Source organism: Tursiops truncatus, chromosome X (assembly GCF_011762595.2).
Source record: "Tursiops truncatus isolate mTurTru1 chromosome X, mTurTru1.mat.Y, whole genome shotgun sequence".
Classification (NCBI taxonomy): domain Eukaryota; kingdom Metazoa; phylum Chordata; class Mammalia; order Artiodactyla; family Delphinidae; genus Tursiops; species Tursiops truncatus.
In genome coordinates this window covers 70,871,419-70,888,898 of record NC_047055.1, presented here as the reverse complement: position 1 = coordinate 70,888,898, position 17,480 = coordinate 70,871,419, and the positions used below count along the sequence as shown (strand labels likewise).

At 38.6% G+C, this 17,480-nt stretch overlaps 1 protein-coding gene across 5 annotated transcripts in view; it reads left to right on the top strand.

Annotated features, from left to right (window-relative positions):
• ARHGEF9 (Cdc42 guanine nucleotide exchange factor 9) overlaps positions 1 to 17,480 on the top strand; it is a 204,772-nt gene that overhangs the window by 156,324 nt on the left and 30,968 nt on the right. For all 5 annotated transcript variants that reach the window (XM_073799672.1, XM_033849558.2, XM_073799669.1 and 2 more), the window contains exon 8: positions 13,429 to 13,672. In XM_073799672.1, coding sequence (XP_073655773.1) covers positions 13,429 to 13,672 — 244 coding nt within the window. The remainder of the gene's footprint in view (positions 1 to 13,428; positions 13,673 to 17,480) is intronic.

Below are 17,480 nucleotides of genomic sequence, written 5' to 3'. Positions count from 1 at the left end.
CAATGCTACTCCCTCACTTCGTCCCAACTTACCTTTCCCACTCCCCGTGTCCTTAATTCCATTCTCTATGTCTGCGTCTTTATTCCTGTCCTGCCCCTAAGTTCTTCAGAACCGAATTTTTTTTTTATTCCACATATATGTGTTAGCCTACGGTATTTGTTTGCCTCTTTCTGACTTACTTCACTCTGTATGACAGTCTCTAAGTCCATCCACCTCACCGCAAATAACTCGATTTTGTTTCTTTCTATTGCTGAGTAATATGCCATTGTATATATGTGCCACATCTTCTTTATCCATTCATCTGTCGATGGACACTTACGTTGCTTCCATGTCCGGGCTATTGTAAATAGTGCGGCAATGAGAATTGTACTACATGACCCTTTTTGAATTATGGTTTTCTCAGAGTATATGCCCAGTAGTGGGATAGCTGGGTCATATGGTAGTAATATTTTCAGTTTTTTAAGGAACCTCCATACTGTTCTCCATAGTGGTTGTATCAATTTACATTGCCACAAACAGTGCAAGAGGGTTGCCTTTTCTCCACACCCTCTCTAGCATTTATTGTTTGTAGATTTTTTGATGATGGCCATTCTGACGGGTGTGAGGTGATATCTCACTGTACTTTTGATTTGCATTTCTCTAACGATTAGTGATGTTGAGCATCCTTTCATATGTTTGTTGGCAATCTGTATATCTTCTTTGGAGAAATGTCTAGTTAGGTCTTCTGCCCATTTTTGGATTGGGTTGTTTTTTGATATTGAGATGCATGAGTAGCTTGTATATTTTGGAGGTTAATCCTTTGTCAGTTGCTTCATTTGCAAATATTTTCTCCCATTCTGAAGGTTGTCTTTTCATGTTGTTTATGGTTTCCTTTGCTGTGCAAAGCTTTTAAGATTCATTAGGTCCCATTTGTTTATTTTTATTTCTATTTCTCAAGGAGGTGGGTCAAAAAGGATGTTGCTGTGATTTATGTCATAGAGTGTTCTGCCTATGTTTTCCTCTAAGTGTTTTATAGTGTCTGCTCTTACATTTAGGTCTTTAATCCATTTAGTGTTTATTTTTGTGCATGGTGTTAGGGAGTGTTCGAATTTCATTATTTTATATGTAGCTGTCCAGTTTTCCCAGCACGACTTATTGAAGAGGCTGTCTTTTCTCCATTGTATATTCTTGCCTCCTTTATCAAATGTGAGGTGACCATATGTGCGTGGGTTTATCTCTGGGATTTCTATCCTGTTTCATTGATCTATCTTTCTGTTTTTGTGCCAGTACCATACTGTCTTGATTATTGTAGCTTTGTAGTATAGTCTGAAGCCAGGGAGCCTGATTCTTCCAGCACTGTTTTTCTTTCTCAAGATTGCTTTGGCTATTCGGGGTCTTTTGTGTTTCCATACAAATTGAGAAATTTTTTGTTCCAGTTCTGTGAAAAATGCCATAGGTCGTTTGATAGGGATTGCATTGAATCTGTAGATTGCTTTGGGTAGTATAGTCGTTTTCACAATTTTGATTCTTCCAATCCAAGAACACGGTATATCTCTCCATCTGTTTGTATCATCTTTAATTTATTTCATCAGTGTCTTATAGTTTTCTTCATACATGTCTTTTGTCTCCTTAGTTAGGCTTATTCCTAGGTATTTTATTCGTTTTGTTGCAGTGGGAAATGAGAGTGTTTCCTTATTTTCTCTTTCAGATTTTTCATCATTAGTGTCTAGGAATGCAAGTGATTACTGTGCATATATATTGTATCCTGCTACTTTACTAAATTCATTGACTAGCTCTAGTAGTTTTCTGGTAGCATCTTTAGGATTCTCTATGTATAGTGTCATGTCATGTGCAAACAGTGACAGTTTTAGTTCTTCTTTTTCCGATTTGGATTCCTTTTATTTCTTTTTTTTCACTGATTGCTGTGGCTAAAACTTCCAATACTGTGTTGCATAATAGTGGTGAGAGTGGGCAACCTTGTCTTGTTCCTGATCTTAGTGGAAATGGTTTCAGTTTTTTACCATTGAGAATGATGCTGGCTGTAGGTTTTTCATATATGGCCTTTATATGTTGAGGTAAGTTCCCTTTATGCCTACTTTCTGGAGTGTTTTTATCTTAAATGGGTGTTGAAATTTCTGAAAAGCTTTTTCTGCATGTATTGAGATGATCATATGGTTTTTATCCTTCAGTTCTTTAATATTGTGTATCACATTGATTGATCTGCATATATTGAAGAATCCTTGCATTCCTGAGATGAACCCCATTGATCATGGTGTATGGTCCCTTTAATGTGCTCTTGGATTCTGTTTGCTTGTGTTTTGTTGAGGATTTTTTTCTTGTTTCTTGAGGTAGGATTATATTGCTATAAACTTCCCTCTTCAGACTGCTTTTGCTGCATCCCAAAGGTTTTGGGTCATCATGTTTTCATTGTCATTTTTTTCTAAGTATTTTTTGATTTCCTCTTTGATTTCTTCAGTGATCTCTTGGTTATTTAGTAGTGTATTGTTTAGCCTCCATGTGTTTATATTTTTTACAGATTTTTTCCTGTAATTAATATCTAGTCTCATAGCACTGTTGTTGGAAAAGATACTTGATACGGTTTCAATATTCTGAAATTTATCAAGGCTTGATTTGTGACCCACGGTATGATCTATCCTGGAGAATATTCCACGAGCACTTGAGAAGAAAGTGTGTTTTGTTGTTTTTGGATGGAATGTCCTATAAATATAATTTAAGTCCATCTTGTTTAATGTATCATTTAAAGCTGTGTTTCCTTATTTATTTTCATTTTGCATGATCTGACCATTGGTGAAAGTGGGGTGTTAAAGTCCCCCACTATAACTGTGTTACTGTCGGTTTCCATTTTTAAGGCTGTTAGCATTTGCCTTATGTATTGAGGTGCTCCTATATTTGCTGCATATGTATTTACAATTGCTATATCTTCTTCTTGGATTAATACCTTGATCATTATGTAGTGTCCTTGTTTCTTGTAATAGTCTTTATTTTAAAGTCTATTTTGTCTTATATGAGAATTGCTACTTCAGCTTTGTTTTGATTTGCATTTGCATGGAATATCTTTTTCCATCCCCTCACTTTCAGGGTGTATGTGTCCCTAGGTCTGAAGTGGGTGTCTTGTAGACAGCATATATACGGGTCTTGTTTTTGTATCCATTCATCCACTCTATGTCTTTTCCTTGGAGCATTTAATCCTTGTACATTTAAGGTAGTTATCTATATGTATCCTCCTATTACCATTTTCTTAATTGTTTTGGCTTTGTTATTGTAGGTGTTTTCCTTCTTTTGTGTTTCCTGCCTAGAGAAGTTCCTTTAGCATTTTTGTAAAGCTGGTTTAGTGAAGAATTCTCTTCACTTTTGCCTCTCTGTAAAGTTTTTAATTTCTCCATTGAATCTGAATGAGATCCTTGGTGGGTAGAGTAATCTTGATTGTAGGTTTTTCTCTTTCATCAATTTATTAAATATGTCCTGCAACTCCCTTCTGGCTTGCAGAGTTTCTGCTGAATGATCAGCTGTTAATGTTATGGGGGTTTCCTTGTATGTTATTTGTTGTTTTTCCCTTGCTGATCTTAATATATTTTCTTTGTATTTAATTTTCGTTAGTTTGATTAATATGTGTCTTGCTGTGTTTCTTCTTGAATTTACCCTGTATGGGACTCTATGCATTTCCTGGACTTGACTGACTATTTCCTTTTCCATATTAGGGAAGTTTTCAACTATAATCTCTTCACATATTTTCTCAGTCCCGTTCTTTTTCTCTTCTTCTGAGACCCCTGTAATACAAAAGTTGGTGTGATAATGTTGTCTCAGAGGTCTCTGAGACTGTCCTCAATTCTTTTTTTTTTTTTACATCTTTATTGGAGTATATTTGCTTTACAGTGGTGTGTTAGTTTCTGCTTTATAACAAAGTGAATCAGCTATACATATACATATGTTCCCTGTCCTCAATTCTTTTCATTCTTTTTTCTTTATTCTGCTCTGCAGTAGTTATTTACACTCTTTTATCTTCCAGGTCACTTATCCATTCTTCTACCTCAATTATTCTGCTATTCATTCCTTCTAGAGGATTTTTAATTTCATTTATTGTGTTGTTCATCATTGTTTGTTAGCTCTTTAGTTCTTCTAGGTCCTTGGTAAACATTTCTTGTATTTTTTCCATTTTATTTTCAAGCTTTTGGATCATCTTTACTATCATTACTCTGAATTCTTTTTCAGGTAGACTGCCTATTTCCTCTTCATTTTTTGGTCTGGTGAGGTTTTACTTTGCTCCTTCATCTGCTGTGTATTTCTCTGTCTTCTCATTTTGCTTAACTTAGTGTGTTTGGGGTCTCTTTTTTGCATGCTGCAGTTTCATAGTTCCTGTTGTTTTTGGTGTCTGCCCTCAGTGAGTAAGTTTGCTTGAGTGGGTTGTGTAGGATTCCTGGTGTAGGGGACTGGTGCGTGTCTTGTGGTGGGTGAGACTGTATCTTGTCTTTCTGGTGGGCAAGACCACGTCCAATGGTGTGATTTTTGGTGTCTGTGACCTTACTATGATTTTAGGCAGCCTCTCTGCTAGTGAGTGGGGTTGTGTTCCTGTCTTACTAGTTGTTTGGCATAGAGTGTCCAGCACTGTAACTTGCTGGTTGTTGAGTGGATCTGGGTCTTAGTGTTGAGATGGAGATCTCTGTGAACACTTTCGCTTTTTTATATTACGTGGGGCTGGAAGTTCTCTGGTGGGCCAGTGTGCTGAACTCAGCTCTCCCACCTCAGAGGCTCAGGCCTGACACCCAGCCTGAGCACCAAGACCCTGTCAGCCACTTGGCTCAGAAGGAAAGGGAGAAAAAGGAAGAAAGAAAAAAAATATTGTTATTAAAATAAAAAATATTATTTTAAAAAGTAATATAAAAGAAGAAAGAAAGAAGAGAACAAGCAAACCAAAAAACAAATCCATCAATGATAACAAGTGCTAAAATTTATGCAAAAAAAGAAAATATCCCAACAGACAGAACCCTAGGACAAATGGTAAAAGCAAGTCTATACAGACAAAATCACACAATGAAGCATGCACATACATAGTCACAAAAAGAGAAAAAGGAAAAAATATATATGCAAAAAAATGAAGAGAACAACCAAATCAATAAACAAATCTACCAATGATAATTAGCTCTAAATACTAACCTAAAATAAACATAAAACCAGAAACAAATTAGATGCAGAAAGCAAACCCCAAGTCTACAGTTGCTCCCAAAGTCCACCACCTCAATTTTTGGATGATTTGTTGTCTATTCAGGTGTTCCACAGATGCAGGGTACATGAGGGTGATTGTGGAGATTTAATCTGCTGCTCCTGAGGCTGCTGGGAGAGATTTCCCTTTCTCTTCTTTGTTTGCACAGCTCCTGTGGTTCAGCTTTGTATTTGGCCCCGCCTCTGCGCATAGGTTACCTGAGGGTGTCTGTTCCCCACCCAGCCAGGATGGGGTTAAAGTAGCAGCTTATTAGGGAGCTCTGGCTCACTCAGGCCAAGGGAGGGAGGGGTACGGAATGCAGCACAAGCCTGTGGCATCAGAGGCTTGTGGGACATGGCAACAGCCTGATGCATGCTGTGTGTTCCCCCAGGGAAGTTTTCTCTGGATCCCAGAACCCTGGCAGTGGCAGGCTGCCCAGGCTCCCTGAGGGGAAGTGTGGATAGTGACCTGTGCTTGCACATAGGTTTCTTGGTGGCTACAGCAGCAGCCTTAGCATTTCATGCCCATCTCTAGTGTCCGAGCTGATAGCCGTGGCTTGCGCCAATCTCTGGAGCTGGTTTAGGTGGTGCTCTGAATCCCTTCTCCTTGCTCATCCTGAAACAATGTTCCCTTGCATCTTAGGCAGTTCCAGACTTTTTCCCAGACACCCTCCTGGCTAGTTGTGGAGCACCAGCCCCCTTCACGTTGTGTTCACGCAGCCAACCCCAGTTCTCTCTCTGGGTTCTGATGTCCAAAGCCCAAGCCTCAGCTCCCAGCCCCACCCACCCTGGCTGGTGAACAGACAAGCCTCTCAGGCTGGTGAGTGCTGGTCGACACCGATCCTCTGTGTGGGACTCTCTCTGCCTTGCCCTCCGCACCCCTGTTGCTGTGTTCTCCTCCATGGCTCTGAAGCTTCCCCCCCACCCACCTCCCGTCTCAGCTAGTGAAGGGACTTCCTAGTGTGTGGAAACTTTTCCTCCTTCAAGCTCCTTCACAGAGGTGCAGGTCCCATCCCTATTCTTTTGTATCTGCTTTTTCTTTTGCCCTACCCAGGTACCTTGGGAGTTCCTTGCCTTTTGGGAAGTCTGAGGTCTTTTGCCAGCATTCAGTTGGTGTTCTGTAGGAGTTGTTCCACAATGTAGATGTATTTTTGATGTATTTGTGGGAAGGAAGGTGATCTCCACATCTTACTCCTCTGCCATCTTTACAGTCCCTCCTATAATAGATTATTAAAGAGTTGTGAACATTTAAAAGGAGGTACAGTGACAGGGACTCTCCATTGGTTTCCTAAGAGCAGGTCATGTCACATAAAATCCAGCTTCTATCTTGCCAGTAACTAGACTAGTTGATGAGAGGGTTGCACTAGACAGAAGATATCAGGATTTCACCCTGGCACTTCAGATTTTCTTCAGTTTCCTTGCAGATAGAAGCAATGTGGAGTGGTAGAAAAGCATAAAATTTATGTTCAGACAATTTTGGGCTCATTAGTTCCAGTGCTCACTAACTACATGACTTCAAGCAAATGACTTCACTTTCTCCACCTTCACTTTATCATCTGTAAAATGAAGATAATAACTACTCTACAGGATTGTTGTGAAGATTAAATGAAGTCAATGCATGTAAAATGCCTGATAGAGGGCCTGACACCTAGTGGGTACTTGTTAATCTTAGTCTTCTCCCACCCCAATAAATAACTAAGCAGCCTTGTAAGATAGTGAGGTCTCTGTCACTAGATGTAACCCCAAATGTGCTAGATGATTTCCTGCCAGAAATAGTATGAGAGAGCGATAGACCCATCTGATCCCTGAGATCATTTGGCCCAGTTACTAAATTCTCATCCAGTCTTAAGATTCTCTTAATTCCCAATAAGTTAAGCCAAAACTTCCCCATTTTGCACATTGGAAGTTGGGATTGCATGTACCACTTAGAACAGCTTGAAGAAATTGTAGCTTGTTTCAGAGTGTGCATGTATGTGTGTGAATATATATATGAAGATACTTTTTAAGTGACCATTATAGTAGGTGTGAAATGACACCAGTGGCTTCTAAGTATGTGATCCTTTCTTTAATTTTTGCCGCTTCCCTCTTTGTTTGTCACTTTTCTTTTGTAAAACCTGATAAGACTCTTTTTTCTCTTTCTTCTTGTCCTTTATGGTGTCCTTAATGTCTCTGCTCCCCTGAATCTTATTGCCCTGCTATTTTGGTTAATAATGTATTTTGTTATTTTCCTCCTGAGATGATTATATTGAACATTACTTTGTTGCTTTGGGGAATTTATCTCTTTTTTCATTTCTTCCCTTTCACTTTTTACTGAGGAAGAGAGGAGAGCCCCTTTTACCTCTCTTCAATCAATCATCCGCCAATATTCCTACAACACTGCAGTTGCCTCTAACAGCCTTTTCCCCATTTATCATCAATTGTGCCAGTCTGGACATGCTCTGTTGTCCCCTGTGTCATAGCTGCTCAGTATTTATGTCACTTTCACCATATACTGGGAGAATCAGAACTAAACAGAGTATAAAGATGCTGGAGAGAGGATTTCTTCTATTCATGGAACTTTCTGCATTTGGACCATTTCTTTGTGCACTAAAGGGCCAGACTTGGAGAATGAGCCATTCAGGACAACTCAGGAATGCAACAGTAGCATCAGTGACGGAATAGAGCAGAAAGAAGATTTCTGCTTTAAAACCAGGGGTTGTAAAACCAGGACACCTGAGTCCTAGACTTTGTCTCTTACTAATTTGTCTAACTTTGGGCCAGTTCTTTAACTCCTTATTTTTATCAGTGTCAAATCAGGCTGATGACAGAATTCATCTCAGGAGGCTTTGAGGAGAATCACCTGAAGTATTGGGAAGTAGTAAAGTATAATGTCAAGAGCATGGGTTCTAGGGCCAGACAAGAGGCCACCAATTTCCTTTTTCCCATCAGTTGTGTGACCTTGGACAAATTCTCTGTGCCTTTTATTATCCCCTCATTTGCAAAGTGGGAACCATAATAGTATCTACATGGAAGGGAGGTTGTGAGGGGTAAATGAGACAGTACAGTTGCAGTGCCTGGCACACAGTAAACTTAATAAATATTAGCCATTGATTACTGTATATGCAGTGTTACTAATCATTCATTCAGCACATTTTTATCGGGAGGCAGTATACACAATGGTTAAAACAAGCACAGATTTTTAGAGCCAGATAGCCTAGTCTCAAAGCCCAGCAGTGCCATAAATGGTAGCTTTTATTCCTCAGCAGGTTTCTTAACTGCTCTATGTCCACAGTTCCTCATAAAATCGGGTTATACCAGAATCTAACTTGTAGGATTGTTGTGAGAATGATTTAAGTTAATAAATGCAAAGTGTAGCTGCCAATGGATGAACACATAAAGAAAACGTCATACACACACACACACACACACACACACACACACACACACGCACAATGTAATATTATTCAGCATTAAAAACTAAGGAAAGTCTGCCATATCCAACAACATGGATGAACCTGGAGGACACTATGCTAAATAAAATAAGACAGAGAAAGACAAATACCGTATTATCTCACTTATATATGGAATCTGAAACAGGCCAACTCATAAAGGTAGAGAGTAGAATGGTGGTTGCCATGGACTCATGGGGGTGGCAGAAATGGGGATATGTTGGGTAAAAAGGGTAAAAACTTTCGGTTATGTAGGACAAATAACTTCTGGAGAGCTAATGTACAAATGGTGACTATAGTTAGCAACACTGTATTGTATAATTGAAATTTGCTAAGAAAATAGATCTGAAGTGTTCTCATCACAAAAAAAAAAGGTAACTATGTGAGATGATGGATATGTTAATTAGCTTGATTGTGGTGATCATTTCATAATGCATACATGTATCAAAACATCACATATTACTCCTTAAATATATACAGTTTTGTCAATTATACCTCAGTAAAGCTGGGGGGAAATGCAAAGCATTTAGAATAATGTCTGGCACATAATATATGTTGGTTAAGTGTTCACTGTTGCCATTGTTGTTGTTATTATTTTGTTATTATTAAGTATGTACTGTAGATGCTGGAATACAATAATGATAAAGACAAATCCAGTCCCAGCACCATGTGCCTTCCCTAGTATCTGAGATAAAACCAGGTTGTCAGGCTAGGGGTGAGTAGCCAGGGCCCCCTCTAAAGAGCTAGGGAGAACCTTACTGACAAGCAAGTGAGGCAGTCTGCAGTCCTGAAGAGTTGCATTCTCCAGATTGTAGCATCTGTCATTTGTATAAAATGTCCTGCAGTGTTTTATTAAACCCCATGAATACCCAGTGAGGCCAAATTCAAACAGCTCCCAGCTGTTTCAGTCATGTAATGTGAGGGACAGGGGTGGGCTCCTTGTTGGGGCTATGGCCAGGGCCAGGGCCAGGGCCAGAGTACTTTGGCTGCAGACTGCCAGGGCCCTACTAGAGAAGCACTAGCTCCCTTAATCTCCTCCAACTTGGATGAGTGGAAAGGAAATGGAGGAAGGCTGCCATCCTATTAGAAACAATCCCATTTAGGCAGATAACTTGTGATGACCCAAATAGCATCTGTGATGAGCACCTATTCACCATGTCCCTTTGAAAGCACTCAGGCCACAATTAACAATTGGCATTTGGGCATTCTGGTCCCAGTAGTACCACAGGTAACTAGGGCTCAGGAGGGCTTTGCCCCCTTGTTATGTGTAGAAGCTGAGCAGAAAAACCTCTGAAACTTTATCAGCTGTCCTTCCCTGGATAACTCCTAAGTGAGGAAAAACCAAGGAAGGCTCAGTGCTGGGCACAGCCTGAATGGACAGAAAAAATTAAAAGCTGTAAAACAGAACTAATGCAAATTCACTAGTGTGGTAACTGAGTGCCAATTGTATAAGGGTCTTCATAGTCAGTGCTAGCATTCAAAAAAGGAAAACCATAGTAACTTGAGCTGGATGGTGCAATCAGGGAAGGCTGCTTTGAGGAAGAAGAATGTATGACTTTGATCTTGAAGGCTGGAAGGATTGAAATAGGAGGCTTCTTTGGGGGCAGAGAGGGGATGTTAGTGTGAACCTAAGTATAGATCTGTGATTTTGGTGAGTGAGTGGCAAACAGTATTTGCCATCCACCACTACCACCACCCCTACACTGAAAGGGTATATGGAATTTCCAGAGACAGTGGGGTAGCTATGTAAATTTTAAAATATTCAGAATTACTTTTGCTGTTTTTTTTTTCAGTCACAATATTTAACTTATTTTGAAAGTTTAAATGAATTAAAGGAGGCAGTGGGATTTTTAGATTTATCAAAAGGAGTTTTAAAGAGCTATGAAACACTGATCTAGAAGAAAGAAAGCTCAGCACCATGTTTATCAGACAAGGCTGGCCTCATGACCTGGAAACTGAATGTTTAGATTTGAGCTTTACAATTTTACAAGGTGAGAATGACTCTCCTAGTTTTATAGTTGAGGAAATCGAGGCTCAGTGAGGTTAATTCATTTGCCCAGTACAACACAGCTAGTTGGTTAAGCAGCTAGGATTCAAACTCAGAACTTCAGGCTCTAACTCATGTTATTTCCACCATTCCATGCTGCTTGGTGGCCTTAGCTACCCTTTCTGGTTGGATTTTCTGAACAGTGGATCATTCTTAATCATTCCTATCACATTTCTACACTTGGCTTTATGACTAATCTGATGCCTGAAAACTCACATTCAACGCTGGGGAGCCAGAAAGGGCAGGCAAAGGGAGAATTTTAATGACACATCCCTCTAGCCCTGCTCCCGTGCCACAAACATTGAATTCTTTCTCTTTCCTTATTATCGTTAAATACCTAAAGAAACAATAGGAGGTTCAGTTGATGCTTTAAATTTACCTCCAAGATCGTATACATTCTTTCCATTTTTGGAAACTAGTAAAGATTTTTAAGGCTAACAATGATTATGACGTTCCAACTCAGAGGGAAAGGAAGCTGCAGGCTGAAGTTAGGAATAGAGGGAGGTTGAGCCTGCCCATGTTCTAGCCAGGTGGACACCCACCTATTAGCTGTGTGGTCCAGGTCTGTGTGTATTTGTATTATGTATTGTAAGGCAGGTTTCAAGACTTTACAAGATCAAAGTAGTTTACATTGATCCATTCTCCTCAGCTTGTTCTGCTTTTGTAGTTATATTAGCCTGACAGGGCCTACTTTTTATGCATATGTTTCACAAAGTGTTCCTGGGGATTATGGAAGTCAGCGCATGGGCGCCACCACATCCTTTTGGCAGGACTGAGCTTGTCCACTTTGAGCATGGTGAAAGGAATCCAGGCTCTGAAACAAGCTTGGAGCTACATTGTCCCACTCCATACAGCAGACCTCTCTCTCCTATAAACTTGATGCCAAGGTTACCCAACAGATCAGAACCCATCTGTACTCAAAAGCCTATTTATATGCATAATCACTATGAAAGGAAGAAGAACACCATGATTGTTATTTTTTGCAAAGTAATTTATCAACACCTGTATTTCCCAGCCTGGGGCTTTGAGATTGATAGAGCTATGCTGGGAATCCTTAAAGACAGCCTTCCCCAGCCCTACAGAAAAGTGGAGTTTACCATGCAGTGTGAAGAGTTAGGACTGGGAATGTGAGTGGCCAAAGGCAAATTCTTTGCAGGTAACCTGCAGCTGCGGACTGTGAGGCATGTCAGACAATTCAGTAAAATGGGAATAGTTTAACCAGACCATGTAATGGTAATAAAAATTAATGAACATTTCTGACTCTATCAGATAGTCTAGAAGGCCAAATATAAGCAGAGAGGAGGGAGAGTTGGCCAGAAAGGGCCCCTGCTACTAGTAGAAGACATCTGTCAGAGCAGGGCTCACTGGGGCCCTCCTTGGACAGACTCAGCCACATCACATGCAGCAGTAGGTGTGTTTTCAAGGGAAGCTGAGGGCAGTGCTGAGAGGAGGAGGGGCTGAAAGACCATTGTGAGACAGTTACTTATCAGACCTTACATTCCACAGACCCACAGGTCATTTCATCCACCTCTCTGTTTTTCTTTTTTTAACTTATGAAATTCTTGATATTCAAAAAGATATAAAAACAATATAATGAGCACTTACTATCCAACTTAAGAAATAAATCATTACAAATACAGTCTTTATCCTCTCCCTCTTTTCTTCCCTTCCTTTTCCTTCTTTCTCACTTGTCCCCATTCTCCTCTCTGTACTCTCTTGAATTTGGCATGTATCATTGTTGTATATTTTTACATAATTATTGTACATATGTATGTATGCCTAAACATTAGATGGCATTGTTTTGTATGTTTTTAAACCTTATATAAATGGAATAGATATAGATGAGATAAAGCTATATAGAAAAGAAACCAGGGGAATGATGAGCATGTGATTCAATATGGAGGTTGCCTTGGCGTCGTAGCTTTTGGAATGAGCAGTGGGTTCACCAAAAGTTAATACATCATTAAAAGTAAGTAAGTAAATAAATAAATAGAGAAATCAGAGCACTATGCATTGAGTAATGATGAGTGTCTCATGGACTGAGAATTGGGATTCACTTCTGCGTACCCAAGAACAAAACAAAAATCATAACAGATAGGAAATATACTATTTGTATCCAACTACAACTTTTATTTTTCTCACAGAATAAGATTTGTGAGATTCATCCATGCCAATATATGAAGCTTTATATTCACTTTCCCCCCATTTCTCCTGCTAGACTAGGCCTTCTCCAAAACTCCCCAGAGTGCTAAATGTTCAACCTTCCCTAAGTAATCTTTCCTGGCCAGCAGCCTGTGGCCACCTAGCTACTATTATCACTCATCTCCCCTCTGATATGTAAGTCTCATTGGCTTGCTTGGATTCCTGAGTATACTGCACGCAACCAACCAATTCATTTCATACTTCTGGAAGGCTTGCAAATATTGTGAAAGAGGAAAAGCCCTTGCTAACTGTGCTTGTGTGACTTACTGCTTCCTACTTCCCATCAGCAGTCTTGCAAACACATACATGGATTGAGGCTGAGGTCTGAGACAAACCCTATGGATGTAAGCCAGAGGCTTTCTCTAAGAGCATCTAGTTAACCAACTATTAGTGTCATACACTAAGCTAACCTGCCCAAATTTAGACCAAACCACCCCTCATTGATACTCCAGAACAATGGCAACGTTAGCATCCTGCTACACCCATGTGCCGAGTCTCCTGGTACCCACTCTCCACATACCTTCAACAAAAAGCCTTCTCTTTCTTGCTACCTAGGACCTGATCCGGAGAGACATCCTGTACTACAAAGGCCGCATTGATATGGATAAATATGAGGTAGTTGACATTGAAGATGGCAGAGATGATGACTTCAATGTCAGCATGAAAAATGCCTTCAAGCTTCATAACAAGGAAACTGAGGAGATTCACCTATTCTTTGCCAAGAAGTTGGAGGAGAAGATACGCTGGCTCAGGGCTTTCAGAGAAGAGAGGAAAATGGTGCAGGAAGATGAAAAAATCGGTAAGTGACCTGAGAGGAGAAAGAAGAATATGGCTATGAAGAACATAGTGAGTTAAATTAGTTTTCATTTTTTCAGAGGCAGAGAAGATTTTTGTTGCAAACTAACCTAATCCACTTTGGTGGTCCCCTATTATTAGGTTATTTTTGGTAGATACCAATAGTTTCTATTAGTCAAGGTTAAGTGATAGAGGTTGGTCTCCCCTACATTCTCATTACTAGATAAGATTATTACACTGAAATAAAACCTCAGGCTCTATTCTCCCAAACATACAAAAATTTATTAGCAAACAAACACAAAAGCAATCATAGAGCCTGTTCTGCATTCTCAGTGAAGTCCCAACTCTGTCCTTAGATACATAACAAACAGCATCTTCTGTAAAAGGGTTAGGTTAGTCGAGGCAGATTTGGTAACATATAGGATTCAGCTAAGTTCCTAGTCAGAGTCTAGTGACAAAATCCTCTGACAAGGGCCAAAATATAGTACCCATTTTCAATCTTAAACTTCAGGCTTCCTTCTGAAGTGTATGTATAGGCTGTAGGGTTCACCGAATTCTTATACCTAGTTCTTGTGAGGGCTAAAGTGCCTGTAAGACTTTTGTGGCCAGGGCACATCTTGCACAGCATTCTTTTTTTATCAGTGAAAATTCATTTTTAACATGTATTAGGCTAATTAGGCCTCCTGCATTAAGGTGACTGAACTGCTCCTCTTGAGTGTATATTCCAGATTAGGGCATTTTAGATGTTAACTAAATGCCCCTAGAGTATAGATTAAAATTAATGTGCATGTGTATATCATGCACTCTTTATGAAAGTCTTTTAAAGTAAATTATAGAAAATATAACAGGGTCTAAAACCATGACCACTTGCACGATTTAGAATCATACTAAACTATACTCTTTGGCTTGAAATAAGTTGTTTTCCTTTCCAAAGGGAATATAGCTGGTAGAGATACTTTTTATGCTGCTTTCCAACTGTGGGATTTAGGCTTTAGCTTTGTGGTTTACAAAGTACTATCTGGTCTCTTACTCATGGTCCTGCCTTTCTGGCATAAAAATACCAAACAGCCAGGCATTGAAAGTTCATGAGAAGACACTAGAATTTCTGGTTTTGACTCACTTATAAGGGAGGAGAATTATACCTTAAAACACCTGTATGTTCAAGTTGGTAGAAACTGCCTCTAGAAAAATGGGCCTACCATTTGAGCCCTTGTGCAAATGTATTCTCCTATCTGAAGTGTTAACGATTGAAATGGTCCAGAGGCAAGGAAGGATAATCAGAAAGACACTGCTTAGTCTTATCCTAGTCTTCTCAGGTTTAGGGTAGAGTGCATATTGATAATTCACTTTAAGTCCCATTGGAGTCAATTTGCTTTCAGTCTATGGGCACTGCTTTGGGACATAATGTGGAATCATTACAGAAATGCTACTGGCTGCTTCTCCCAATGGCAGGCGCCAGCAACTTCTGACCCTGTCTAGGTTGTTAGTGCTATTAGAGGAATTGCCTTAGTGTGCTTTTTGCAAACCCTAGATCAATTTGAAGATTCATACCATTCCCTCTGGTTCCCACACAATATAAAAGCTTCCAGAAATTACTTCCTGACAGCTTATGTTCATCTTTTTAAAAATATTAAGGTTTTTGGTCTGATTATAACAGTAAATCATTTTCATTGTAAGCAATTTTGGGGAAAGAAACACAAAAAATACAAGAAAAAAACTAAAAATCACACATGAACATACTACCCAGAGATAACTTTTGTAAACATTTTGATATATTTCCTTCCCATCTTTTTTTTTCTATGTGTCTAAAAACAACAACAACAACAAAAAACTAGGGTGGCTGAATCTTTATATCTGTCTCCTTCAACTTCTGCCACTTCTTGATGGATAGATATAATTTTATGTCCTTATTTTTCACTAAAAATTATATCATTATCATTTCTCTAAATCATTTACTATTTTAATTATTATGTTTTATGGTTGTCATATGGATTTACCATAATTTTTTATGTTTTTTATTTTTTAATTATAAAATAAATACATGGTCATAATAAATGTTTAAACACATATGGAAATGTAATAAAGTTTAGCACTCTTTTTCCTTCTCTGTTGCTCCTAAGCTGTGTGAGATAATCAGTATTAATTAGGTGTGCCTCTTTCTGTACTAATCTTAAGCTCATATAAACATATATACACATAAGACTTTATTTTTATTTAGAAAAATTATATTATACTATACATTATATTATACATATTACTCTGTAACTTGCTTTTTCTTTAACTTGCTTTTTCAACTTGCTTATCTTTATACATATTACTCTGTAACTTGCTTTTTCAAACATAATTTATCATAAGTAACTCTCCAGTTGAAGAATACAGAATCTAATATAACTCATTGTATCAGTCAGGGTTCAACAAGAGAAGCATAACCAATAGGAGATGTATTATTATTAAGAGATTTATTATAAGGAATTGCCTTATGTGATTGTGAAGCCTGGCTAAGCAACTCCAGGCAGTCAGGAATCAAAGATCATGGGCAGGCTTGAACTCATGAGCATAGGCCAAAGCTGTCATCTATAGGGCTTGTAAGTCTGAAGCTGTGTGGCAAAATTTCTTCTCTTGGGGGAGACCTCAGCCTTTCTTGTTTTTTTTTTTTTTAAGTGGCAAAAACACTTACCATGAGCTCTATACTTTTCACAAATTTTTAAGGGCACAATATAGTAATGTTAGCCATAGGCTCATTGTTGTACAACAAGTCTCTAGGACTTATTCATATCTTGTGTAAATGGAACTTTATAGCTATAGAAAAGCAGCTTCCCATTTTCCCCTCCTTCCAGCCTCTAGAATCACCATTCTGCTCTCTGTATCTATGAGTTTGACTAGTTTAGATGCTTCATATTCATACAAATACAGGATTTGTCCTTCTGTGACGGCATTATTTTAATTAGCAAATGTCCTCCAGATTCATCCATGTTGTCACATATGGCAGAATTCCCTTCCTTTTTAGGGCTGAATAATATTCCTATATGTGTGTGTGTGTGTGTGTGTGTGTGTGTGTGTGTGTGTGTGTACAAAAATACATACCACATTTTCTTTATCCCTTTATCCATCCTCAGACATTTAGATTGTTTCCATATCATGGCTATTGGGAATAATGCTGCAATGAAGCTAAGAGTACTGATATCTCTTCAAGATCCTGATTTCAGTTATTTTGGATATATACCAAGAAGTGGGTTACTGGATCATATGTTAGTTCTATTTTTAATTTTATGAGGAACCTCCATAATGTTTTCCATAATGACTAAATCATTTTAATTCCCGACAGTTTACTGTGGTTCCAGTTTCTCCACATTCCTGCCAATACTTATTATCTTTTGTTTCTTTGATAATAGCTCTCTAAACAGGAGTGAGGTGATATTTTATTATGGTTTAGATTTGCATTTCCCTGATGATTAGTGATGTCCTTTTTTATATACCTGTTGGCCATTTATATGACTTATTTGAGGACATGTCTATGCAAGTCCTTTGCCCATTATTTTTAATCAAGTTATTTGTTTTTTTGCTATTGAGTATAGAAGTATCTTATATATTTTGGAAATTAACCCCTTATCGGATATATAGTTTGCAAATATTTTCTCCCATTGCATAGATTGCATTTTTAATCTGTTGTTTCTTCCCTTTGCTGTGCTGAAACATTTTAGTTTGATGTAGTCCTATTTTTCTACTTTTGCTTTGTTGCCTATGCTTTTGGTATCATATCCAAACATCATTGTCAAGATTTTTCCCTCTTTTCTTCTAGGAGTTTTACAGTT